This window comes from Cavia porcellus, unplaced genomic scaffold (genome assembly GCF_034190915.1).
Source record: "Cavia porcellus strain 051 isolate PalLab524CR breed Dunkin Hartley unplaced genomic scaffold, mCavPor4.1 scaffold_11, whole genome shotgun sequence".
Taxonomy (NCBI): domain Eukaryota; kingdom Metazoa; phylum Chordata; class Mammalia; order Rodentia; family Caviidae; genus Cavia; species Cavia porcellus.
The window spans coordinates 31947442-31974709 of record NW_026947494.1 but is presented as its reverse complement, the minus strand read 5'-3'; the positions used below and the strand labels follow the sequence as shown (position 1 = coordinate 31974709).

Genomic DNA, 27268 nt, shown 5'->3' with positions numbered 1-27268 from the left:
AGCCCAAGAGGGTGAACACTGACTATCACATTGATTTCATGGTTGTTTGCTGACATGGTGTTGAAAGAAACTCTGATATGTAGGTTGTAAAGGTAACTTTGTGTTGTCTCTTAGAGCTTAATGGCGAATAGAGAACCATGCCCTGAAGAGTTCTTTATTTACAGTGAAAGACTATAAAGCCACTGTTTACAAATACTGCCACCCTGAGCTTCCAGCACTCCTGATTTACATATGATTTAAGTAAGGTTTTGAGAGGTATGGTGCATTTATGAATGTGTATAATTAAGCCAACAATCAGCTGGAGTATTAGACTGTTTTATACTGTAAGAATGTTCTGGATTGTACTAGAAGTGACTCCAGTTCTCACTTTAAAATCCATTTCCCTTCATCCATCTTCCCTCTCTTCTTCCTCCTCCTCTGCCTCTCTTTCTTCCTCTCTTCATTCTGTCTCTCCTTTCTTCCACAAATATATGTGGGGCATTTGCTAGGTGTGAAGGGTGCTTATCTCTTGGAGCAGAGCCTGGCTTGGCATTATTCTCATTCTCAAGAAGATCCTTGGTAGCACAGGTCTGTAAACACAGCACTCAGGAGGTTGAGGCAGGAGGATCACTGCAAATTTGAGGCCAGCCTGGGTTACAAAGTAAATGCAAGGCCAACCTGAACTGCATAGTAAAACCTTGTCTCAAATAAGACAAAAAAAGAAAAAAGTCCTGGATTCTGATAGGCTTTCCCCCTACTGTGGTCTCTAAGGCTGGTTTCTGAACATACATATTTTTCTTTCTTTTTCCTCTAATCAAGTCCCTCTTTCCCCAGCAAAGTTGTCTTTTCCTTCCTTTTCTTTGTTTTTCTACCAATACATTTGCTTATCAGTGTATCAAGATTTGCCAGTGCCTTCTTTAATTCTTGCTTTGCATGGAAAGAAGGCTGTTGTGAATCAAGATATCAGCAGATATGTTTTGGGGGGCTATAATTTGGGTGTGTGTATAGAATCCTACTAAGCTATGCTTTGAAACAAATCTCATTTAGTGCCTCTTAAAATAATATTTTTCTTTAAACAGGACATTGGAAATAAAATCATGGAGGAAACTTGCAAACTCCAGTTGAAATTCTACGCCCTTGAGTCCATAAAATATACTATTAACTAGTAATAATAATGATGAATGAAGCAATACAGTGCTGTTTTGATACATATACCTATATGTCTTATAATTCTCATAATTCCATGAAGCAAGCACTATTATCATCATTATTTTCATTGATATGAGGATACTAGAGAGATTAAAAAAACACAAATGAGGGAGGTCCAGTACCTAGTGTGAGCTTGTTGGTCACGCAAGGGAGCTAGGTGTCAATGGACCTTACATGTCTGGTTTTGCAGTCTGTGCTTGTCAGACACGTCAACCTATAGTCTTGCCTACCACACTGTACTCCTGATAAGAACAAGGGAAGAGGCTGAGAATAAAGATGGTAGCAGGCAATTCCTTAAGGCTACATTTATTAGTAGCTCAACCCTTAAACCCTTTGAGGTCAGTACCATTACTATAACTCCCTTTTATAACTGTAAAGTAGAAAAGTAATTGCCTTGCAGGGAGCTTGGCTTTCAACCCTAGCACTGGAATCCATGTGCTTAAATACTAGACTTTGCTGCTTTGCTACCAAAATCATTAGAGATCTGGAACTTGGTTCACACTAACCAGCAAGAGAAAAGCTGTGGTCTTCTTACCTCCGCCATTCCCTCTACTACCTTCTGCTTATCCACCTGTAAGATACCGTTCTTCGCCGTGCGAGATACATGCAGCTCATGCCACTGGCCAAGGGTGAGAGGATCTTCACTCCTGTTGAAGAGAGACGTGATGTTAACTTTGTGCATCCACTCGGCTGGGCTAAAGGGGCACCGAATTAACTGGTAAACATTCTGTGCCCATGGAGGGGTTTCAAGAAGAGACTAGTATTTGAGTTGACAGACTGAATAAAGAAAATTACCCTCACCAATGTGGATGGGCATCATCCAATGTCTTGTGGGCCAAAATAGAACAAAAAGATAGAAAAAGTATGACTTTTTTTCTTTGCATGAGCTGGGAAATCCATATTCTCCTGGCTTTGGACATTGATGTTCTTGGTTCTTGGCTCTTCAGACATGGACCAGAACTTATACTATCAGCCTCCTTGTTCTTGGTCACTGGGTCTCAGACCAGGAACTGTACTAAGGTGCCTCAGTTCTCGGGTTTATGGGCTTGGACAGAATCACACCTCTGTCTTTTCAGATGTCTTGCAGATGGTAGACTGTGGGATTCTCAGCCTCTATAGTCAGGTGAGACAAACTTACAAGATAAATTTCTTTCTATATATTTTTTTATAGTCTTGATTCTATTTTGCTGGAGAATCTTGACTAAGATAGATGGAAACTGAACACGAGTTAGCGTGTTATGGATCATTGTCAACTATTTCAGTCTAGCTATCAAAAATTGATACCATTCTCAGGTATCAATTCATTTAACATAAAGAAACCTTTCTGCTTAATAACAACAGTATTACCTATCATTTAGTGAACTTCATGATAGAAGCAGGGCATTTACTATCTTATTCTTATTTAAAAAAACCAAAAATTGGGTACAGTGAGTCTGGTTTTATAGTTAAGGGATGACCCAAGGGTAAAATTTGGTAAGCAGTTATGGATAAGCTTTGAAGAAGAAAAAACAATTATATGGGACATGTGATTCCCTGTATATTCATGAATGTTTTCAATTCTTTCAAATTTTCTACATTTGAAATTTCTTCATAATAAAATGTTGGAAGAGATGCTATGGTGTGAATGTGTCTCTCAAAGTCCATAAGTTTGAATTTTAATCCCAGTGCAACAATGTTGAGAAGTAGGAACTTTGAGAAGTGATTAGGTAACGAGGGCTCTGCCTTCATAAATGAGTTATCATAAATGACGTTATCAGTGGAGTGTGCTAGTTATGGTGGGAATGAGTTTCTCAAAACATGATGGATACAGATCCATTCTTCCCACACTTTTATGGGCATATGCTCACTTGCCCTTCTGCTGTCTGCCATGGAGATAATGAAACAAGAAAGTTTATGCATTCTCCTTGGCCTTGGGCTTTCCAGCCTCCGGAACTGGGAAAAATTAATCTCTGTTCTTTATAAATTACCCATTCTGAGGAATTTTGCTAGTGCCAGAACAAAATGGACTAACACAAAGAGAAACAGATACTATGTTCTCTGATCTTATGAAAAAGATTAAACACTTTAAAAAGTTAATTATTAAGTCACGGTAGAAATGCTTGGGGCTTCAATAATATTTATAGGATTCTTCCAGATTACATTTTATAGTAAGGTGTGCAGAAAGAGTAACTTTATTGCATCTGTATTTCTAACAGTTTCTAGTTCCTGGCCTTCACTAAAGCTCCCAATTATATTTTTGACCATGGATCATCTTTAGAAAACCATGAGGAATAACAATGGACACAATTATTGAAGGGTCACCACCCCTTCATTTGATTTTTTTTGCTAAGGCAAATGCTTTTGTGATTTGTCCTTAGCAATTAGAATTTAATCACCCTGGCTAAATCAATATACAATAAAGAAGCAAGGGCCCTTTTTAAGTGGTCTATTTCCATAATAATTACCAGCATCATTGTCATGTTCTTGTCCTGCAGAGGTCATCTACTGTCAATACGCTACCTTCCTCTGTACCACTATATTGATCACAGTTATCAAGAGCTCACTTCAGTTGTCTTGATTTTTCAATCAAGTCCTTAATGATTTTGATCACGTTATCCTTCTCCTAAAGTTAAAATGATTTGGCCAATTTTATAACTCCTTGCAGTTCAGGCTTTCACTGAATTCTCTTAATTAAGTGGGAAGATTTTGAAATGATTTTCCAAATAAACAGCTTCCAAAGAACCATCTGGAATGCCGATAGTGGTCAGTGTTGTCAGGGTATCCTAGGGAAGATGGGACGAGGGGGCAGATGGTAGCTTTTCATGAGAAACTCTTGCCTTGTTTTCGTCACCTAATAATCAGGAATTCTTTTTCTGAAAGTTCTTCCTGACAAGTAGGAAAACAGTAATTGGCATTTTTAAAAAAATTAAATGTATCTCCTGTTAAAAATGGGCATAAATTTAGGAGAAAGTGAAACACTGGACTTGTAAAGGTTCATGTGCCTGTGACCTCCCCGCTGAAGCCCTACAGAAGCAGGTAGAGAGGACAATCTGCCCAGGAGGAGGGATGATGAGCTCTTGGCCTCTTGTTCTTTTTGGTCACTCCTCGTCATGAAGAAGCCATTTGAAGTGCAGGATGATAGCTGAGGTGTTTTTCTTTCTAAACTTAACATATAGTTCCAAATGAATTGCTTAGACTATTTTGCATAATCATATGTAAATTGAGTCAGTTAAATATCCACCAGAGTTGTCTTGAGATATAAGATATTTTGCATAACCACAGATACAAAAATGTTTGTCCATTCCCCAAGGAGGAGGTGTCATGATGTGTAGGAATTCAACCACAAGGACAAAGAATTCATTCTTATAGAGAACTGTTAGAACTAATGCATAGCAATTCCCATCAGCTATAAAAAATGATCAGCAGTTAGGGGAAATGCACAGTGGTAACATCTCACACACACTTCTTCTAAAAATGCAAGGTGAGTGGTATAAACAGTGATTGAACACGGCCTGCGAATTCCTTTAAAACAACCAGAGGCTACCTGACAGCCTGTTGCAGAGCACCATTAAGCAAAACATCTCAGCGAGTTTCAAAAGAGAAGAATTAGACCAATGTAGGAACTAGAAAAATGTCTGCATTAGATAAACATCTCTTAGACTTGAAGGTTAAAACTACCATGAAAGGAACACAATAATAAGAAGACATAAACAAATAAGAAAAATATCTGCACTTACCAACTGCAGACTCCAAGGGATTAAAAAAGATACTGACTCACTGTATGGGAACAATTGATCTGCTAAGTAGTTCAGTAGTACAGACTAGACAACAGGAGCAAAGTTTGGCTATTGAGACTAATTTTACAAACACCAGCAAATCATTTGGAAGCACACATTTACTACCATGCTGTTGAAACCACTCATCACCCATCTTTCCTGAGTGCGCTGGTCAGCAAAGGGATCTGTGTTTGTTGATGACTCATTGTACTGAACAGCAGTCAGAGAACTGTGAGATCATTAGTTATCATCCATGAAACAGTTTAAAAGGTAAAAAACAAAACAATCATTAAAGATACTTCTATGCATTAAAATTTGTTAAAATCTTTTCCTTGTCATCTTATAATTGTCGAGCACTAGCCATATGATAATCTGTGTAAGGTGCTGATGAATTGCAATTCATCAAAAGCTTACCTGCTGATAGCACTGCATGACCTCAAGAGGAAAAGGAGAGAGTTTACCTCCCATTGGAAACAAGTTTATTTTCTATAGTTCAAAGCAGAGGATTCTACCGGCTGTAGAGTTGTGTGGGAAAAGGAAATCTCCTAAGCAGCAGACCTTTGGGAAGCCTGTCATCTTTAGGAAGCAGGGGAGATTTCCAAAAACAGAATGGTGTAGGGAAAATAAGCAGAGTTTAAGATGATAGCAATTTGTTTTTTCTCCACGGAGGTTGCTATTTGGCTTATGGGGAGAAGAGGTTGCAGAAGGCCCAAGCTCTCACCTCAGGATACTGGTCCCGGAACCACAGTCAAAGCGGAACTCCACATGGCCCTCTGCCATGGTGATGGACAGGAAGTCCTTGCTGCCTGTGTCGTAGCTGTATAGGAGGACACCGTCCCCTGAGTCTGGCCGAAATGTGATCTCAAACTCTGTGAAGGACAGATAATGCCGGGGCTCCAGGGGCCAGGGCACGGCAGCGTAGGATCTCAGAGACTCTCTGAATTGAGGGATGGTCAAGGTGAAAGCTAAGGGACAAGCAAGGCATTAGCAGTTGCGGTGTGCCAAGAGTGGCCAGCTGTGCTGCTCCCCCAGCCCTGAAGCCAAGAGGGGGCACGTCTGAATTCTGGCCAGCAAAACAGGGCGAAAGATCATATGGTACCCCAGGGCTGGCCTCTAAAACTGCCCTCCGTCTTCCCCATTCTGTCCTCTCACAAGAAGCCTGGCTACAGGATTCAATGGAGGACTCTAGGGCCCTGGAGGAATCATGAGTTGGCAGAGACCTGAATCCCTGGTGACTGTTCTTGACTGTTCCTGGGCCTGCATGATTGGAGGGAGCAAAAGCCCCTCTCATCAACACCCCCACTGACTTGCATTTATGATACAAACAAGAACTGGCCTCTATTACACCATAAGGTTAGTGAACAGAAGAGGGTATGCAACTGCGTGGGCTCACTCTGAAATGAGATTTGAAATGATAATGTTAAAAATGTTCTCAATATGGTATTATTTGTAGAGGAATGTGATTACCATTGTGACCTTAGCCTGTTTTGTTTTAAATTTTGGAATTCTAGAAAAGTTCAAGTATATTCAAGATTGTATTATTTTCCAAAATCTTTCAAATTTTCAGGTATTATTTTTATGTGTTAGTTTGCACGCAAGTATGTTCAAGTACCTTACATGCATGTATACATATGTGTATTCATGCATTTATATTTACATAATATGTACACAGTATTAAGCAGAACACTTGCAAAGAAGGAAAAATAAGAGCACCTTGTCTACATTGTTAATTTCTGTGTGCACCTTCCCAATTTTTTCTCTCAAACTCACAGGCACTACAAAGACCACAAGCTTTTAAAGCTTCAAATTCAGCCCAGTATAAACCGTACAAATACAGGCCTTCTAGAAGTTATTTGAGGCCCCAAAGGAGCCCACCCCAGCTCAGCATCTTAAATGGAAAATGTTTTCATTGATTTGTAACTTTGGCACTATGAAATACTTCTATCCCAACAAAGCAACCTTGACCCCACAGAAAGTTATGGCACTTTGTGTAAAGTATGTTAATGAAACATTATATCATGTGAATTAACATTCAGAGAAGAAACACAGTCAACTTGCTTATTTCTCACCGTCTTCACAGTGGTGACCTTTGAACCCAAGAGGACAGAGGCAGATGTAGGAGTCGGCTTTGATTGCTGTGCAGGTCCCTCCATTGACACACGAGGCTTCATCACAGATCCCACTGCTGCATTCCCCTAGACACACAGCAGGAATGACAGTGCCGGTTTACTGGTGTGTCCATCCCACCATCCAGCCCCTCACAGTTCTAAGCAAACAGTTTGGTCCCTGCTGCTACCGATCTGCACCTCTGTGCAACAGCAAGCAGAGCCTGCCCTTCATTTTAATTTGACTTTGGCTTGCTCCTTATGAAGAGCCACACAGACTTCCCCAAATCTAATGGACACTGTAAGTTTATTTACTGTGGACAAGTTTATGACCGTGAGAGGGATGACCGAATTGCTTCTGCTTGACTGCTTGAATTTGTCTCTGTTGTTCCCAGAAGACTGGGTTGCAGTCCCTCCAATGGAAACCGAGTGTTGATTATATTTAAAAGCAATATTTGTATGACTTCAACTAGCTTAAGTGCTGCTACTATGTTAGGTCAGAGTTGAGACAAGCAAGGTAAGCGCTAGAGGAGTTCAACAGCCATGGCACAGCTTATCTCACCCCAGTGGTGGGGTCTTCCATCCTGGGGAAAAGGGTGACTCCGCGATACCTCAGCATATGAGTTTCAGAACCCTTATTTCTGTTTCCAAAGCCACCACTTTACTAGCAACAAGCTGATTGCAAAAAGTTCTGAAAGGTTTAACATCACATGGGTCTCTTCCCTTTATCAAGTGTATTAGAAAATTCCACGAAGGCAAATGAGCTTTGTCTCTTTCAAGGCCACTGGGTAAAGTGAAAACAAGTGGTTATTTCAAGGGCTACTTTTCTTCTGTCTTTGGCCTTCCTTTTCTCCTTATATATAAGAAATAAGTGAAACAAAAGGAGCATGATTTGGCCCAGAAATAGTTAAGCCAGTACAGAGCAGGTTTTATGGGGCTGGAGGCAAAGGCCTTTGTCTCTGGTTGGGTTCTGAAGTGAGTAGCCCAGCTGTGCCACTTCCTTGCCAGTGTCCAAGGCTGCACCTGCATGAGCAGGTATCGCTCACCCACCCTGGTCTGATTCTGTCACTTTAGCGGGGCAAGTTTTTTCTCTTTTCTTCATCAGTCACCTGTGCTGGTCTAACTCCTCCAGCCCTCTCTCACAGGCACTCAGCGGGAGGGGTGGGGTAAGGCTGTGCACCTGTGCACACAGAAGCCAAGACTGGCTTAGGGCTTGCTAGCAGAAACCCACAAAGTACTGTCTCCAAAATATGACCCCTGGGCTGGAGTAGGCTGGCCTCTGTGACTTCAGCTGGCAGCCACCAGAAGTACACGTTGAAGGGACTGTGGTCTCTGTTCAGTCCCAGCCTGTGTCCTCGCTTCACCTCAGCTCCTACTCCTGCTTCCTCAGAATGATTTTCCCAGCCCAGGAACATGCTGGCTCACTATTAGACACCACTATTGCCTCACCACTTGCACTGTGTAACAGTCAACTCTATTTGTCATTTTACATTTTTACTTGGGGAATTATCTGATGAACTTAGGCTCTCCCCATGGCAGGTGCACGGAGGCTGCACTGGGATCCCATCTGATTTGTTCATCAGTTTATCTCCAGCCCCTCATAGCTTTAAGCAGGTGCTCGAAGAGTGTATAAGCCATGGTGAGACCTGTAGCCACTGCTGCTATGGACTGCACCATATTCCCCCAAACCCCCCGCCCTCCAGCATTCATGTTTGGAAATAGAGCCTTTAAGGAGGAAACTAATGTTACATGAGATTATAAGAGTGGGACTCCAATGAAATTTGACTGATGTCTTTAGAAGAAGAAATTTGGACACATATGCAGACACATGGAGGAAAGACCACATGAGGACAGTGAAGGAAGGTAACTACCCACCTGCAGGACAAAGCTAATGTCCTCAGGAGAGCCTACCTCGCCTATACCTTGACCTTGGTCTTCCAGCCTCCAGAACCATGATAAATTAAATTTTTGATGTTGGAGCTTTGTGGTTGGTGATGTTTTGTCACAGCATTTTCAGTAAACTAACAGAGTCACTGAATTAACCATTCTAGGCACTGTCTACCTGTTGCCTTCAGGGAACTGCGTAAATGTTCTTATTGCTTTCAAAACCACCCCAGGGCAGACAAGGTGTTTGCCATAGTGGTCCAGAATTGGAATTTGAACTTTTCTTCTCAAAAGAAGGCACAGAAAAGTTGTTCTCACATTATTTTCCACTGGTAAATTGGGTGACAAGGCTAAATTGTAGGTCACTGTCCAGTGAGCTCAGCCACATTTTACAAAGAGGTCAAGATGGCAGCAGGACACAATCAAAGGTTTGGTGCACCATGTTGCCACCAAATCTTGGTGTTTGGTCTCAGACCCACATGTCTGCAGAGCACAGCATGGGCCAACTCGCCTCCTAGAGTTCCACATGAACCAGCTTCCAGGATTGCAGGCCTCTCCCCACATGTGGCCAAGGCAATACACATGGCCCTCCTGACACGCTGGTTGTCACTTACCCACATCAGCTCCACTGAGAGCTTTTCCCAGTGGCCAGGGCCTCATGTCAATCCTCCTCCCATTAACAGCAAGTGATTGCACACAACCGTGAAAGTTTCTGTTTGTCCCCGTGGCTCTGATCAACCAGTAAGTGCTGGGGGCCCCACCAAGATACAGAGGAGTCCGGAAGGTGATTTTACTGTACTGGCCCTTTAAGAAAGAAGAAAACTTAATCTCACTAAAAAAAATTGCAACAGCCAAAGCATGGCACATTTTGATGAAGGAAGTGATTAAGGTGTGGGTTACAAGGCAGTGTTTTCCTTTGTCTCTATTTGTCTTTAAGAACAGTCCTGGTGGAATTTGAAATCCCAGGATACCATAGAAAATTCAGTGAGCTTCTCCGGGGCTGTTCATCTGGCAGAGGCAATTTTGAAGGCCTGGAAAGGGAGGGAAGGAGGTCAGAGCCCCGACCAACCTGACAGAGTGTTTGGCATCCAAAAACAACCATTTTCCTGCCAGTGTTGACACCAATCTACTGTGTACCTTGGGCAGGTCACAGAGCCAAGCTGTGTCCCCCAAAGGTGGCAATATTAACTTTGTGTACTTGCAGATTATCCTCTATCCTTTCTCCTTCTGAGTCACCTTTATTTTATATACTGCAAGAAGCACAGTACAGGAATAATTGCCAAACAGAGTGTGTTGCAAAATATTTTGCAATTGTTTATGGTTACAACTTTTTTTCACAGATGTTTTTACAGTAAGGTAGGGAAATTTATAGCCTTAGATGAATCCACGATCTGGATTGCAGGTTTGGAGGTTATGGAACAAAAGCTGAATGTTAGAAAAAAAAATTAAGGCACCCTTGGTCATGCTTTTTGTAATTTACTTGGATTAAAGGATAAAAACAGGAGATGGGAAAGGGCACACTTCCCCGTTCTCAAAAAATGTCCAAGATAGAAGCATTTGACATGTAATCTGCACTCTATTAACATTTGTTTCCAGCAATCAGAAATGTAAACATTGCTTTATCTTTTCTGAAGAGCAGATAAGAATCATTTGTAAAGGATAGACAGAACCGCACAGTACTGCTGTGGCTTTGAAGGGTTAATTAAAGCTGTTTGGCCACTAAACATACTGCTTTCAATAGATGAATTAAATACTCTGGTGATTTATTTCATCAACATCCTCAGATGTTCTTTTAGACCTCACCTTCCCCTCTGGTCTTGTTCCCTGTTCCAGGACCACAGCAAGATGCCTGGCAGCTCAATTGCTTTCCAGAGTAATAAAGGGTAGGGGCGGGTGGCTCTTTAGCAGTGGCCTTCACAACAACATCCCAGGCAGCAGTCTTCAAGCCTGGCCTTTACCTCCCCCTAATGGGGTTAACTGGGAGATCTCTGGTGTCTGCTTTGCCTGCCTATGCAGGAAAATGGAAATGCTCTGAGGTTTGCCTTCCCCCAGGATAACCTGTGACAGTTTGAAATAACTCTAAGATATAATTTATAGCCAGAGCTCTCTTGCGGGACCAGCTAAAAGCCCTACTCTGAAGAACTGCACCTGCGATCTCCTCCATGCTGCCTTTCTCCTCTTCCCTGTCCAGCTTTTTCTCACCTTTACCAGTCTCCCTGGAGAACAGTTTCTTAATACATCACTTGCACAGGACTCCCTCATCTTGGGTCTGTTTCTGAGGAGGCAACCTTAAAATAGAATTCTAATCTCCCATGACAGTCTATTAAACATTCCCCATCTGTGGTCCTGCTTCTAGGACTCGCTCAGCAAATCCCAGTAGTACAAAGACAAACTTCACCCTGCACATCCATAAAATTACATGCTTTGTGCAATTAGTTCTTATATTTATTAAAGCCATAGAGTCTTGGGATCGGAAACAACATGAAAACTCACATAATCCAAACTTCCACCGGCTACTGGATTCCCTACACATCTCTACCCAAGGTGTAGATAAGTTACTTTTTGAATGTTCCCAAGGACAGGAAATCATCTCCTGACAGTCTGTCACATCCCTGGGCATCTTGTATGAGCAGATAAAGCTAACAATGGTCTCCCCATTTAGCTTCTTCCTCAGGACTTTTCTTCTGACTGCACTGAAAAGCCAGCTTCCATGCAGACCTCTTCCTTCTCCCAATGGAAGAATGCTTCTGTCATCAATTATTAAAAGATTTCAATCATCTCCCTGTCTGGGTGACCTTCCCTTGAACACGCTTCAGTTTACCTAGGGCCTTCTTACAATGTCATCACAGAGATGAATTTAATCCTCTTCTGAGTTTAGAATCACAATTAAAGCCACTGGACGCTCCCATGTAGTCACCAACATAGAAAAAGACTGTAACCGCCCTTTTCTAAATGTTACACCTCTATTAAAGCAGCCTATAACTTTCTTTACCTTTATTAGCACGTGTCTCTGTTTCTTTATCTTTTTAATAACTTTCTTGCTTAAAACCAAAAGATGTTTTCACATGTGCTGCTTTTCTTAGAGTTTCTCTGTCCTGTCTTCATGTAGTATTTTGGACCCAAGCTTGACACCTCTTTTTTCCTACCAAATTTCATTTTGTCATGTTAGACTTGTTTCTCTATCATTTAGGTAACTCTACTTCATATACCCTGAATCTCCTTCCTTAGCAATACAGTCATAAGCAAGCTCCTCAGATTCATATTTACGGGATTCCAACTCTTGTTCCTTTGGAAATACTGGGGTCCAAACTAACGAGATTCCTTTCTTTTTCTTTTGGATCATCAAGGTATGGCCCTCTGTCTAAGACAGCGAGAGCTGGGGCAGAGAGGAAGGTTAGGTATATACACACACAAAGGCTTTGCTGCTCCACTTTCCCTTAGAGAATAGATACCTGCCTGATTATAATTACAGGCTCCGTTCCTTGGCAGGTTGCTAATCCAAACTGCTTACTCTAAACACAGTTCTAAAATTACTCAGAGCATAACAAATATGGGAATAGCTAGGTAATTTGCTGAGTAACCTAATCATTAAACTATTTTACCAATTCCTACAGTGATCCTTCCCCAGGCCCCACAAATGTAGATAAGCAGATTATTCCTGCATATTGAACCAAATGAGTCACTCAGGAATATTTTCTAAAGCTATAGAATTATGACATTCCCACCTTAAAATCACACCTTGTGTTTGACACAAATGTTGGGTTCTGTTCTTCCAATATGGGTCTTCTTCAACACCTGGCTTTGACGTCCTTGTGGAAAAAGAACATGTCCCTGGGCACAGACTGATACCGAGGCACCTAATGGCAATGCTGTCCACGAGGTCAAGGCTCCCCACCCACAACCTGAATGTCCATCTGGTGGGGAAAGACAGTGCAGGACCTGGCAGAGCTCAGCCGTGTGGGCTCACTGTGAAACCTGGACCGCCTGAAGACCAACCTGATTACAAATCCTGGCCATCTACCTCTGCTCCCTGCAGTGGCTCCCTCTAGGGATGCTAAGGTGGTGGGAGGCCAGCAGAGCTGCAGCTTTCACTCACCTGGGACTGGCCGGTCACTGGGGTGTCATTGTTTAGCTGCAGCAGTCCATTCACCCCGTCTCTGTAGAGTGTGACTGTGTGCCACGCCCCCAGTTTGATTTTCGTCCCACTTATGATGATGGCAACCCCAGTCCCACAATTAAACCTGTGGGGAAGAAAAGAGAAAGGAGATTCTAGCGTCAGCCAGCTTACTGTGTTTTCAGGCTCCATGGACAGCACTTCTAGGATAATGGATCCTTTCTGAGTTGATCTGTTTAGTTGTGGTTATGAGCATCAACAGCTGTTTAAATGTATACCTAAAGAGCCAAATGTTTCTTCCCTGGGATGTCCTCCATCTGTTTACTCTGCTCATAGAACTTTTTAAGAAGTCTTAACCTGTCTGGCTCTGCTGCTCAGATGATAAAGGGAAGATAAGACCCTCTGTCTTTTTTCCAGAGATCAACAGATGCTTCAAGCAGATTTAATGCATTAAAAACTAGAACCCGAGTCATTCTATGTCCAAGAATTTCTCTGGGGACTTTCCTCTTGTCTCAAGGGGCAGGGTCTGTGACATTAATAAAATGTAACAATGCAAGTCTTCATACTCATTCTGCCAAGCAGCTGGTCCTGCCATCTGTGGCCAGCTATGCCCTTATACAAGAGAGGTACCCACTAGGGGCCCAGCTTGGCACCAGTGTAGGTAGGAAGAAAAGCATTCTTTTTATTGTTCCAAACCTACCCATGACCCAGGGATGCCAAAAAGGTCAATATGCCCAAAAGATGGAAGTCTGGTTCTTTCTGGTCAACTTCTAAATAGTTACACTTTCTGTGATGGGTGCTGGCCTTGTCAGGCCTGGCATCACCATCAGCCCACTCCTTATGGACTGTATTTGTCTCAGGACTCTCAGTAGAGTGGGATAAAATTCGAGGCTTCACAGAGAGAGATTTTGAAGTCACTCCAAATGAGTTGTGGAGCCAAAGAGCTGCTACCAGCCTGTAAGTGCTGGTGCCACTGAGTGTCTGCCCTTTCCTCCAATTGCTGGGGCCCCATGAGGTTACAACTACTGTCCCAGTCCTGGTGGCCACCATCAAATTTCCAGGAATCAAATCATTAGCAAAGGATGAGAGTCCCATTCTTTAGCCCATTTGGGTCACTCAGTGGTTTCTCCAATTTAACCCAAAGTATTTTTATGCTGAAATAATTTTAAAAGACAATGAAAGTCGGTGTTTGTTGAGTTTACCCTGGGGCAGGTACTGCTCGAAGCACTTGTAGAGCTGAACTCATTTAATCCTCACTATGTCCCTGAGGAAGCTCAGGCTTGGGTAAGAGCTGGCTGGCAAGTGGTTCCATAAGGATCTTACATTGCATCACCAAGGTGGACAAAGCTGATGACCATCAGTCATCACAAGGCGCTGTGGACCTTGTACCTATTGGTCATGAATAGACAGTACTGTGTGCCTATTGGTCACTCAGATAGATGCCACATGACCTCTCAGCCAGCCAAAAACTCTGCCCCAAAAGCCACACAGAAGTTTAAAGTGGCTTCCAAAGTGTGCTGGGAAAGGAAGGTTTGGGGCAGAAGAGGCAAGTCACAGGGTTCACCATAGTGCTCAGGGAAGGTAGAGACAGAGCTTGTTCCTCTGTAAGCCCTTGGGAGATGGCAGGCTCCTCCCTGCCCTCCATGACGGTCATCCGTATTTGACACAACGCAAGCCTCAGCATTTAACTTGCCATCCTGACACTCCAGTATTTAGGAAACTGCTTCTTGCTCATCTCCCTGGTATCATTCCTTTACCTTTACCATCCTGCATAGATCCACCCAGACTATGAAAATATGAATATAATGCAGAACAGAATTTTGGAAGTCGGGGGACTCGGGGAAAGTGTTACCTGAACTGCAGTGAGCGCCGTATGACAGCCAAGGACATGAAATCGCCCCTGCCGTGCTCATTCTCCCCACAGTAGAGCAGCAAGCCATCCTCTGCCTCTGCCTGTTGTCACACAAACAAAAGCCACATGAACAATGACCACCTCCTCCTCCACAAAGCACCATCTGGAAACACTCATGAATGCGCAACTTGTGTGTCCTCCTCTGTGGCCCTATTTACCATGCAGCAACACCCAGACTAATGAATTCCCGGGTACCGTTCATTTCCATTAGGCAAATGGCAGCGAGACAAACAGTGTGTGAGGAATGGCAGAGACTGCAGAAGAAGGGGGAGAGAAAGGGGAGAACTTCCTGACTCGCTTTTTACTCTGCTTTGTGACTCTGTCTGTGGGGTCTCCAGGAAGCCACATGAGCAGGGTCATGGTCACAGAGAGCATTGCATATGCTCATCACCCTCTGTTCTCACCAAAGAGCATTCTATCTTTTCCTGTATTCTTTTGGTTATTCTCCTTTCTCTCTGGGGAGGAAGCAAATCTCTGTGTCTTTCCTTCCATCAGGAGAGCAAGATGGTGAAAACAACTTAGCTGATGGATACAGGCTGTCTCAAGAGAGGACAGCTCACCTCTTGGACACCCAGCACTGTGGCCATGACCGCAAGGGGGTCTTGTTTCCAGACCTCCAAGCCCTTTTTCTTCTTTGACGATACTAAAAAGAATCACATTAAGCTGAAGTCACTGGCTGAATTCTGATCTGTCATTGATTCAGACCAGACCACCTTTATTGGGCTTTTAGGACAAGCTGAGGGTGTGGGAAGCAGTTTCCATTCATTCAGTTGCAACAAAGACAGCCACTGGGGCTCCCTTTAAAAGGCATTTTGGAATGGAAAAAGCATTATTACTTCTAAAATTCTGGTCTGGGAGGAGCCTTACAATAGACAACTCTTCTGAGACTCCAACATTTTCCGTGAGAAGCTTTGGGCCAGCACATCTATCATTTAGTAACATACAAAACCCACCCTTCCTTTGCTGGGCATCTTGAATGTGATTAAAAAATTCAATATTGTCACTGCAGCCTTGAACAGGTTTAAGGGTGGACTCCATGACACACTATTCTGTGATCACTCCCTTCTGCCTTGATTCTTCCTGCCCCTCCCTTTTTAAGGTGATAAAATGTCCAACAAGCACTCAGAAAATGACCAATCCTTCTTACCCTAAATTCCAGAGTAATTTGAAATGACTGATAGGAGTTCTTCAGAGGTTCAAAAGTGACATAGGAGTGGCCAAAGAACTGGGGATATTGAATGACAATATCTGAAAAAGAAAAAAGACAACATGAAGGCTGCTTCTTCATTTGTTATAAAAGCAAAAATTCAATGTATACCCTTGTCAGGATATTATCAAGTGAAAAATCTGTTAAACCTCACTCTCTTCTTTTCTCTACTTTTCTTTTTTAGCAGCACTAGGCATGGAAACCAGGGTCCTCTCACCAAGCTACATCTGCAGCTCTATTTTTTTGGTATCGGAACTCACAACCTCATGCTTGGCAAGCAGGCCCTTGTGCTGCTGAGCTAAAGTCCCGGCCCTTGCAGCTCTTTATTGACACTTTTGTTTTGAGACAAGTCTCACTAGGTTGCCCAGACTGCTTGAACTTACAGTCCTCCTGGCTTGGCTTTCCAGAGTGCTGGGCTCTCAGGTGTACCCAACACAACTGCTCCTGTCTCTAGGTCCACTCTAGTCTTTACTTTTTAACACCTGCTCTTTTCACTTTGGGGGACTTTTAGCTTCTGAAATTCTTAGGAATAAACTAGATTTTTAGAAGTTACTAATCACTTCCAAAAAAACAAAAAAAGACCAATAGCTTTAAGACCACTGCTATTCATTTTCTAGTTATACATTTGTGCATTACATCTTGGCAAAATTATTACTCAAGTGTTCTGGCTGAACATTTTGGTAGTAATGTGACAGCAGTGGTACCTACATCTCTAAGGTGTCAAGATGATTCAATGACTGTTCCTCCAAGAGGACATGTGACATACATAGAGATAAGGCTGCTACCTTATCTTGGCAGTTGGATCTTAAGGTACCAACTAGTTGCTACCTTATCTTGGAAGCTGCTTCACAGTTGACCTCATATAGCTACTCTAATGATGAAGAGATGGAAGAAAGGGCATGTCTTATAGAGGGATGAGAAGGAACTATGCACAGAGCACAGAACTGCCCTCGGTCTCTCCTGGGCTCATCTAGTGCCCCACCTTTCCCTCGCCGAAGGACTTACCTTCTGAGCAGCTCTCACCACCTTTACCCAGGTTGCAATGGCATCGCGAGCCCCCCAAGGTGTAGTCATTGACACAGAAGCTGTCAGCAGAGCACAGGGTCTCATTACAAGACAAGTCAAAGAGCCTCGACATGATGGCTAGGCCACTTGTCCCCTTTCGCTGTGCTGGAGTGGGCTGGAGAGCTGCTGTGGTCCTAGACAGGGGTGCTGAGGTAGGGGAGGCAGGCCTGGACACAGTCTTTGGGTTAGACAGAGATGTCGTCTTGCTTTCCACTAAGAATTTTTTGTGTCCTCCTTTGGTATCAGGAAGGGGTTTAACCTGAAGCCACAGATGGAAAAGGTACAAAAACAGTATGGTAACTGGACCGCGTAGTTGAGGCTGTTACCTATCACTTGAAAATGTGGTTATTGTTAGTACTTCCAAAAGCCCTGGAATGTAGAAGGGGCAGAAGCACCAATCCTAATTTATGCATGAAAAACTCTAAACTCAGGGATTTTTAGTACTTCCCCTGTATTACTCTAAATCATCGATAAAAGCTGACATTACATGATTTATTCTTACTACACTCTTACAAAGAGGAATTACTTTATCAAAGAATCATTCATTTGCTTATAATACCCGATTCAATAAAATTTCATCATGTAGGAAATCTAAGTATTTCTTTACCAGCTTGTGAAATCAGCAGGCAGTGGCTGCTTGTAAAACGTCAGCATGCCTGGGACTTTACATCTACTAATTAATGATTCCCTCGAGCCTCATACCAGGGAAAACAAAATCTTTATGCATCAGAAACATGTACTAATAAAAAAATAAAAATGAGGGGATACAAACAAATGGGGCAATTTAAGCTTTAAGTAAAATGTTTGTGGTCTACTGGCACTAACAAAAAGTCTCTGGGTTTTAAAAGAAGAGATTCCTGTTACCTCCTCAAAGGAAATGTTCAGATTGAGGTTGTCTTCAAAACCATCATCATCCATAATGATACCCATGTTGGTGATGTAATGTCCATATTGGCCACTTTCTGCTTCCCTTGGCCCTTCACAAAAAAAAAATAAAAAGAAGCATACCTGTCACTTTATGAATTCTTTCCACTTTTTTAAAAAATTGGTAGTTTGTGGGGAGGAAGTGGGGAGTGTTGAACCAAGGCTGGGCTCGAATGTGTGCTCCTCCTGCCTCAGCCTCTCAAGTGCTGGAGTTACAGGCATGTGCCACCACACCTGGCACTACAGATCTCTTGAGCATGTGCAACTGCAAGGACATGCAGGAAAAGCCATAGTATCAGAACTTAGAATATTAAAAAAGTGGTCCAAGTTTGTGACTTACAAGAGCAAGTCACACCCTAAATGTCCATCAACAGAGAACAGATAAGTGTACTATCCTACATCTTTGGAATAAAGCAGCATACAGTAAAGGAAATGGATGACGAGCATTTATTGCATCAACATGGCTTACTCTTACATGATTTTATGCAAAAACTGAAAATCATAAAGGAATAGTTCTAGTTTGATGTTATTTAAAAGCCAACAGCATTTAAATTTTCATAAAATTATGTATACACATACATGTAATTTAAACTCTGTTAAGTAAGACAATGACAAAAATACTCAGCAGGGGTTAGAAGAGGAATGTATAAGATAGATGCTGGATGATGTAGATACATGATAGATAGATAGATAGATAGATAGATAGATAGATAGATACTTTTGATGTATGAATTATTTAATTAATGCTTTTCCAAAAACAGTGGAGTGAGAGCATAATAAGCATTCCTACATTCAGAAGAAAAAAAGGTCCTTTGTGTCTTTTGGGGCCAACAATTTGCATGTGATCTTCTAAATTGGAAGGTAGGGGGATGTGTCCTCCATGGTCCCCTGGAGGACAGGCCATTAGCATTTTTATTCAGTGGTCACTCACGAACTTCACTGATACACTGCAGCTCCATTGAGGCTGCAAAGGGTAACACCCCGTGAGGCCTGGTGACCTTCCATAGTGCCACTCTATGGTACCCTGCTGCTGCAAGGCAGGCTTGGGGTTGGGGCAGGCACGGGGAGTAGCTGTGGCTGGGACATGCCGTTACTGTCACTGCAAGAGATTGACTTTGACAGGGTATTGATTCCCATTAGTTATCAGACATTCAGTGCTTGGGTGACAAGTGAAACAGAGATAATAGTGTTAAAAACATAAACTTCGTAAAGATCAAAAAAAAAAAAAAAAAAAAGACTTCCCTCCTTATCTTAATCTGTTGGGGAAACTACAAGAAAAAATTGCTGCATACCAAGTAGCTTTGAAATGACAAACACTTTTCCCCCCAATTCCAGAGGCTGGAAAGTCCAAAATCAAGATGCCTGCAGTTCAGTGTCTAATGAGGGTCCATTCCTCCCATTAGTGCCTTGTACATGTTCTCACCTGGCAGAAGCTTCTTCAGGCCTGGTGTCTGAGGACACTAATTCCACTGATGAGGGCCTCACCCTCCTGTCCCGACCACTGCTGGGAGGCTGTACCTCTCACCATCACGTTGAGGGCTACACCTTTGGAGCATGTCTAGACTACAGCACTTCTTTCAGCAAAAAGGCTACCAGCCTGAAAATGGAGCTGAAGGAGAAAATAGAAATTCTTTTCCACCGAGGACAGGCTGTTGGCTAGACATCACTCCCGGGCCAGACAGAAACATGTCAGCAGATCCTATGGAGACAGGTGGACCGAGCTATTTCCCAACTGTTTGGGCACATGGTGGTGGTGGTGGGATTATACCAAGGAGGTGATATTCTCACCCTTCTACAGGAATTCCCCACAGTTCTATTTAAAATAGTCCACCTATCAGCTACCAATTCAAGCCTTGTGATGCCAGATCCATGCCCAGACGGGTGTTCACTCAAGTCATTTGCACCCAGCACAGCTGGGAGCCAGGTCTCCCCAGGCAAAGAGCAAGAAAGGCCCTGGGGGCAGCTGCCTCCTCTCATCCCGCTTCATCTCTGCATTTTCTTATCCTTATTCTCCATTTCTGTCTCTCTTATTTTCAGAATAGTATTTCAAAGGAAAAAAATACATGTGGTAGTAAAATAATTATGATACATAAATAAAACCGGTTTTTATCTTTAGTAGATTGGTCTCTACCTTCAGGGTGTTGTTCTATGCACCCTTGGTCAGGGGTTCAAGAATGGCAATTATAGGAACATCTTTTTTTCTGCTTTTCCCATTATCATTTTTAAAATTGAAATCTACTGTCTGTCCCTTACTTGTAAGGTATTACTTACTGGGTGCTTAGCATAATAATATATTTCTAATCCTTTTGATAAGTATAATTAATCCCATTCTGTAGATTAGTAAGCTGAAAGAAAGGGAGGCTGAGTAGGTTGCCTGAAATTGAAGACTTTGTAGTTGGTTCAACATTAAGCTAAATCCAGGTTTCAACAGCTTAACTCCCACTTGGCTATAGAAGTATCCATTGTGGAAGTAAAAGGGCCCAAAATTTGAAAACTTAATTTAAGTTGAATATTTTCAGTGTGCCAGGAGCTTTTCATACATTATTTCTATTAATCCTCACAAAAATCCTGTGAAATTGGTATTATTCCTCCCATTTTACCAGGTGGAGAGTAAATAATTTGCTCAGTGACATACAGTAGTAAACGGTAAGGCTGGAATCTATCCTTGGTCTCTCTTTTGACTATATTTATCATCTAACTCCAAAAATTTTGAGTTTCTTTTTCCCTCTTTTCAAAATCACATAATGGCCAACTGATTCTGCCAGTTGTTTCCTGAATCCCTCTGGTAACTCTATATTTCCTTCTTTCTTTTTGATTTTGTTGGATGTGTTCTGGGGATGGAACCCCTAGCACGAGCTGGCATGTGAGGTAAGTGCTCTAACATTAACCTGTGCTCCCACCCGCCCTGTATTGTGTTAATGATTTTCTCTACTGTGAACTGCTCCTATCTCTTCCACCCAGTCTGTCTGTCCTTCCAGGTGACATACATTCCATGGAGATGGTACAGAAAGTGCATTATCATGAGATATAAGCAAAATGATATTTTAGAAAGAAAACATCAGACTCTCCCAAGAAAATAATAACTCCACAAAATATGGAACCACCAAGACCTACAGGCTATTGGCCCATCATCACCTGGATGGACCTGTCTGCCTGTGGAGATATGCTCATTATCTTGAGTTTAGAATAGATCTCCATAGCTTGATGAAACTGATAGATGCTTAGGAGAGTACTTACACCTCCTGGATTCTCTAGCTTAGAATGCTGCCCTTGTGTTACTTAGATGGCTGTGAACTGAATGAGAACAAGAACCGTATTTTAAACTTTCCTGAGATCCCATCCCTTTCCTCCAGGTAACCAGCACTTTGGTGTGCTCAGCAAAGCCAGACCTCTCCCAGCAGAGGGGACCCTCCCAGCAGTGCTGCATTATGGTAGAACTCTGTGTTTGAGCTGGCCCAGCCTTGCTGGTCATGTCTACTTAAATGGGGGTGTTTCTGGAAAGGAATCCTTACATAGTGGGACTTCTGTCCCCCAAATCAATGACATTCTTCCAAAACTTCCACCAGTGCTGTGTGTTTCCTGATTTTGGGCTAGAGGTTTGGAGCTGAAAGACCTTAGATACCATTCAGCTCATCCAGCTTGTTTTTACAAATACAGAAACAAATATAGAAAAGTGACTTAAAGCCAAGGCCATGCATTTCATTAAAGGAAAATTTAGGACAAGAGGTAAGACTCACTACCCATAATACTCTATTATACACTTTTTAAAAAGCACTTTGAAAAACCTAAAAGTTACGTTCATAAGAATCTAGAACAGAGATGGTGGAGTCTAGGTGACCAAGACCCTTTACTCCCCCTTCACTGGCTCTAGAGAGTTCTCTGTGCTGGAGGAAATTCCTCAGAGTAAAGGATCACGAGCCCATTGCTGTACCCGGGAGATGATACTTTGATAAGGACAGGAGTGATTTCAGATTCTTTGCTCATGTTCATGTGTAAAATAAGGTATAAATATATTCAATGGGTAAAGTTCTCTGGTCTTTGCAAAAATTCTCTTTTGACATTTTTATTTAGTTCATTTCTTTGAAACCAGTTATTTCTCTGTTTAGGGAAGCAAGCAGATGAAATAAGAGTAAAAAAAGAAATATGAAATTATAAGGACTTAGAGTAAAAGAAATTGCAGCTTTTGTAGAAAACTCTTGGAGATCAGTGCACACTCAGTCCACTTTGCAGAGGAGTGAACTGAGGTTTAGAGCCCACATTCCCACCCCAGAGTCAGCTCTTAAGTGGAAGAGCTGGTTGAGCTGATGGAACTTTGACACCGTGGAACTCCAGACTGTTTTCAGTATCCAAATTTTCTGCTTCTCATAATAATCCACATGAACAGTCATTTTCCATTTTTAATAAGAATGAAATTAGCAGAAAGAGGACCAGGAACAGCATGATTTGAAGTAGCCTAGAACTAAACTCACTGTTTTTGTTGCTGATGGCAGGAGTGGTGGCCTTACCACCCGGGATCTCACGTTCATGGCTTATACAAAGGTTCTGCCAACCCTGGTTTGTTTTCGGTGAGCAGTGAATGTACAGTCCAAGTCAGCAATAAGAGTTCTCCCAGTAGCCTGAGGTATTGTAATTATTAAAGTGCATAACTTATCTCTTTCTATTTGGCACTTTCTTAATTAGGAAAAGAGAACATTAAAAAGGAGACAGTTAATAGGACCAGAATAGAACTAAAGACAATACAAAAAAATTATAAGAAAAACCAACCAATAAAAAACAATTCCTTTAGTAGATAAAATGATGGCTTTTATTTGATAAAAGCCTGTATGTGTTGTTTTTATAGAGGTATCATAGGTTTTCTATAAATTGTGAAGGTCCATGAGGCATCATCATGATACAGTTGGAAATATTTCTGGCATAGATTCCAAATAATTGTGAGAGGGACACAATGGCTCTGGACAAAATGGTCTGTGATCCTCAGCAAGTCACTGAACCTTGCTGGGTTTCATGTCTCCTGAAAAAGTAAGGAAGGGGATTAATTCCACGCCGGTGAAATCCTCCCCAGCTTTAACATTCTGTGACCCTAGAATTCACACAGTTGTCTTAAATATGTATCAGGTATCGGTTGTGTTACACAAGGGTTGAAAAACAAACAACTAGAGAATTTTACTTATATGAAATTAAAAGAAAAACTAGCTCAGTACATAAATGACAGGCTTTGGGGATCATAGCTTTGCATTCTGTATTCTAAGCCTCCTAAAAGATGTCTGAGTCATTTATTGGAACTCATCTCCATTCCTTAGGGCTGGGTTTTCCTTTTCTTAACAGCTTTTGGTAACACTGTGGAAGGAACACTTACTCCCTCCTCCTGAAGAGAGTCACGCTAGGTACTGTTGGATTCTTCTCCAAACCACTTTCTTTCCTACAGAGGTAGAGACAGTGATCAAGATGCCGGAGGAAGCATTTTCCCATGTTTCTAACTGAGGAAAATGAATCCATTAAAGGATCTGGGGGAGGAAGGAGGCATTTGGGACAAATATGTCCATCCTGCCTTCCCTCTCTATTTCACCTAGAGAAAACAGGGACCTGGGTAGAAGGGACTCCTGGGTAAACCCAGATTTCCTGCCAGAATCCTGTCCCAGAGTCTGCACTGGGCATCTAGAGTTCACAAGCCCCTTTGGGCTGCAGGGTAGGCTATGTCTTCTAACTGAACCTTGATCAGAAATAAGGATGACATATGATTCCTCATGTGCTAATGTGTTGTTTTAGTTTTTAACTGATTCAGGCAAAGTGGGCAAAGAGAAAAAATGCTACTGAGTCTCCTCAAAACTCAACACTTACTAGAATAACAGTATCTGGAGAAAGAAGGTTCACCCTGGAACAGTCAGTCAAGAACAGAAACTGGGCCTCCTCAGTGCAAACAGACAAGAATTAGTTGTTAGAGGGCATAATGACATGTGAAAACTGTGGCCTAAATCCTTTCAAAATCTCCCCAAGACCCTGTGTGACTTACCCCTGCCAGTTGGAGCATCATGTCACACCAGTTTATTCCTTCTCATCATGCTCCAATCATGTTGGTTTTTTTTCAAAGTATAGAAACAGTATGCTTTTATTTTCTGCTTCAGGGCCTTTGCACATTCTGACACATATCCTTGGAAATCTCTTTGGATCTCTTAATCTTTTTGATTCTTTAATAACTCTTCAAAACTCCTATCATAGTGATATCCTCCTGTACTCCAAATAAAGTCATGTTTCCCTTCTCCTTCCTCCTCTTCTTCCCTTTCTCTTCACTTCCTTCCTTTTCTCTTCCTTCTCATTCTCCTCTCCTCTTCTTTTTCGAGATAGGATCTCACTATGTGGTTCAGGCTGGCCTTGAACTCACTGTGTAGCCCAGGCCAGCCTCAGACTCATACCAGTCCTCCTGCCTCTGCCTCCCAAGTGCTGAGGTCATAGATGTGTGCCACCATACTCTACTAGGTCAGGTTCCTTCTTTTATATTTCTACAGTTCTTCCTTTGGAGCACTGTGAGTTTGTAATTACAGGTTTATTTGTATGGTGGTTTCATAAATGAGAATTTCCCACTAGATTATAAAATCTTTGAGGAAAGGAATACAGTTTATTTTGGTTTCTAATTGTACTGTCACAACTTTATACTCCTGGCACTTAGAACTTACAAAATGCATAGGCAATAGAGTGAACTTGCAGGATAAACATAATGCAAATGTATGACAGCAGCATTCACATGAGTTCTGAGCAAGGAATTCAGATGCAGAAGGAAGTGTAGTAGAAAGTACCGCCCCACAACCCCAGCCCCCACCACATTATACTTCAGTCGCCCAGGTAACAGTTCCTGTTCCAGTGCCAGTTGCTGTGTCTCCTAGAAATAGCTGGTCGCTGTGATGCATATTATAAGAACCAGTCTCCAATTGACAAGCAATTCTGCCTCTGTACTTCTGTCTGGCTTATCCCAAATGAGTCCAAGACCACCAGAGATCAGGGCCTGAAATTTCAGGAATGATCCTAACCAGGGCTCATTGAGGTAAATAAATCCTAAATGTCATTTTGGTGTTTCTACTTGTCACTGCACAAGTGCACAAAGAGTACAAGAAACTAAAAGTCTAAATAAGGACCAAAATGTATTATAGATGTTGCTAAATAGAAAATGTTCAAAGGGGAAGGAGAACTGGGGAAGGGGGAAGAAAGGGAAATGAAAAAGAAAGGGAAATGAAAAAGAATGAGAAAAGGAAGACATGGAAAAAAAGCTTATGTGAATAAGGAAGGGGACAGGGGTTGAAGGGAGGGTAGTACAAAAAAATCAAGTTGTATCATGTACAAGTACAAATTCCCTATGATGAATGTGATTATTAAATATTTCTAAAATGTACCATCAAAATTAATAATAATAATAAAGAGTACAAAGTCTATTAGCAATCTTCCAAGGCCATCATGAAGACCTCCTACAGAGTCTTCCTAGAAGGTAACCATTCCCAGAGACCCCTTAGTTTGATGTCCCCGGGGCCCCTTTCCAGTTAGTCGCTCTGGTACGGGCCGTGTTTCACTGAAGTCTGCCCTACCACCCTGCCACCTGCTCCTCCCCACAAAAAGGACTAAACAGGATCTGGGTCTGAATCCAGGACAACCACCCCAGAGCAAACTAAAGGACCTTGATGTAAAGGTCCCTCTTCACACTGGGAGGCCCGGCAGGTATTTTAATACCACCTTCTTTGCCTGCTTCTGATATAGATACTGCAGAAGCTAAATATTGGACGGGGGAGTCATATGACACATTGGGTCTCTAAGATACTACAGGAAGTCTCTTCATTTCTTCATTTTCTTGGCCAGTGAAGGTGGCTGTGAAGATTGGAACCACAATAGCTAACGCATTGTTAACCAAAACAGATGTTGACCAGTGAGACTCTGTCCTGGACATATCACAAGTTGGCCAGCCCCCGGAGCACAGCTGGACTCCTGAAGACCATTCATAGAAGCTTCAGGTTCTGCATGAAGAAGGCCCACTCAGCACCAGCTTTAGCAGCAAGACCCACAGACTTTGCCAGGATGCCCCAAGGTTTCCCTTGCGCCTCTCTTTCTGCCAAACAACCTGCTCAAATCATTTCCTTCCATCCTGAGCAGCGTTCAGTAGTCTACAACAGAAATGCTACTGCTAGCAGGCAGCAGTTCCAAGCAGTTCCCTCAGGCAGGTTTGTACTGTTCCGTTCATTTCATCCATTAAACTCTTCTTGGCCATCACCCAAGAATGGCATCCTGAGTACCCAGGGACATCCTCAAAGCTACTCTGAGTGCTTTATCTTTTTGCACGTGCATACAGAGGAGGCGCGAAGGTGCATAACCCTCTGCAGCATGGACTTTTGAAGGACATGAAACAATCAGCCAAGCACAACCTACTGTGTCCATCTCTCCCAGTCCCTAATCTTACTTTCTAAAGATAATGAAGCTGTGTGAAGTTAAGCAAGTGACCAGAAGCCAGCCTGGAATGATGGAAGGGACACATAGACCGAAGCACAGCAGGAGAGCCCAAGGCTGTATTTTAATCAAGGTGTCCTGGAAATTTTAGGCTTGGAGACTTGGTAACTTTAGAGAGTAATGAATAATAATTTACTGACGAGCTTCTGTGGCTGTACTTCAGGACTGGGGAAGTGGAGAGAGAGTGTAAAGTTAGACAGGGGCAGTTAAAACATTTCTAAATGACTGAGCTTAGAAATTCAGTGTCAGATATGTAGCTCACACTCAGTATGCATGTTAATGAGTGACATAATGAATGAATGCACTCTGTGAGAGCAAAACCTCCTTGTAGGGTGCTTTGCACATGGTAAATGTAAAATATATGTTTGTTGAAAGACCTAAGTTTTAATATTTTAAGTATCTAGTTAGCCATTCAAGTTCACAGATAGCAACTGTGAAATCACTATTAATGGCAGAAAAGTATTGCCCATGGCACCAGGAAGTTTTTTCTCTCCCTCCCTCTCTCCCTCTGTCTCTGTCTCTGTTTCTCTCTCCTCCTGACTCCATCTCTCTTTTGTGTCCTGTCTTTCCCTCACTTTCTTCCTCTCTCTCCCCTTCTTTCAGGTTTCTGAGAGGTGAGCAGTCGCTCCTGCC

The 27268-nt window shown here is 42.4% G+C and overlaps 1 protein-coding gene across 2 annotated transcripts in view; it reads right to left on the bottom strand.

Moving 5' to 3' along the window:
- Positions 1-27268, bottom strand: part of Egflam (EGF like, fibronectin type III and laminin G domains) — a 197972-nt gene that overhangs the window by 28429 nt on the left and 142275 nt on the right. For both annotated transcript variants that reach the window (XM_063258097.1, XM_005003785.3), the window contains exons 8-16: positions 18095-18207; positions 17171-17489; positions 16106-16206; positions 14899-14999; positions 13029-13173; positions 9547-9736; positions 7013-7138; positions 5665-5908; positions 1724-1835 (exon numbers count right to left, since the gene is read on the bottom strand). In XM_063258097.1, coding sequence (XP_063114167.1) covers positions 1724-1835; positions 5665-5908; positions 7013-7138; positions 9547-9736; positions 13029-13173; positions 14899-14999; positions 16106-16206; positions 17171-17489; positions 18095-18207 — 1451 coding nt within the window. The remainder of the gene's footprint in view (positions 1-1723; positions 1836-5664; positions 5909-7012; positions 7139-9546; positions 9737-13028; positions 13174-14898; positions 15000-16105; positions 16207-17170; positions 17490-18094; positions 18208-27268) is intronic.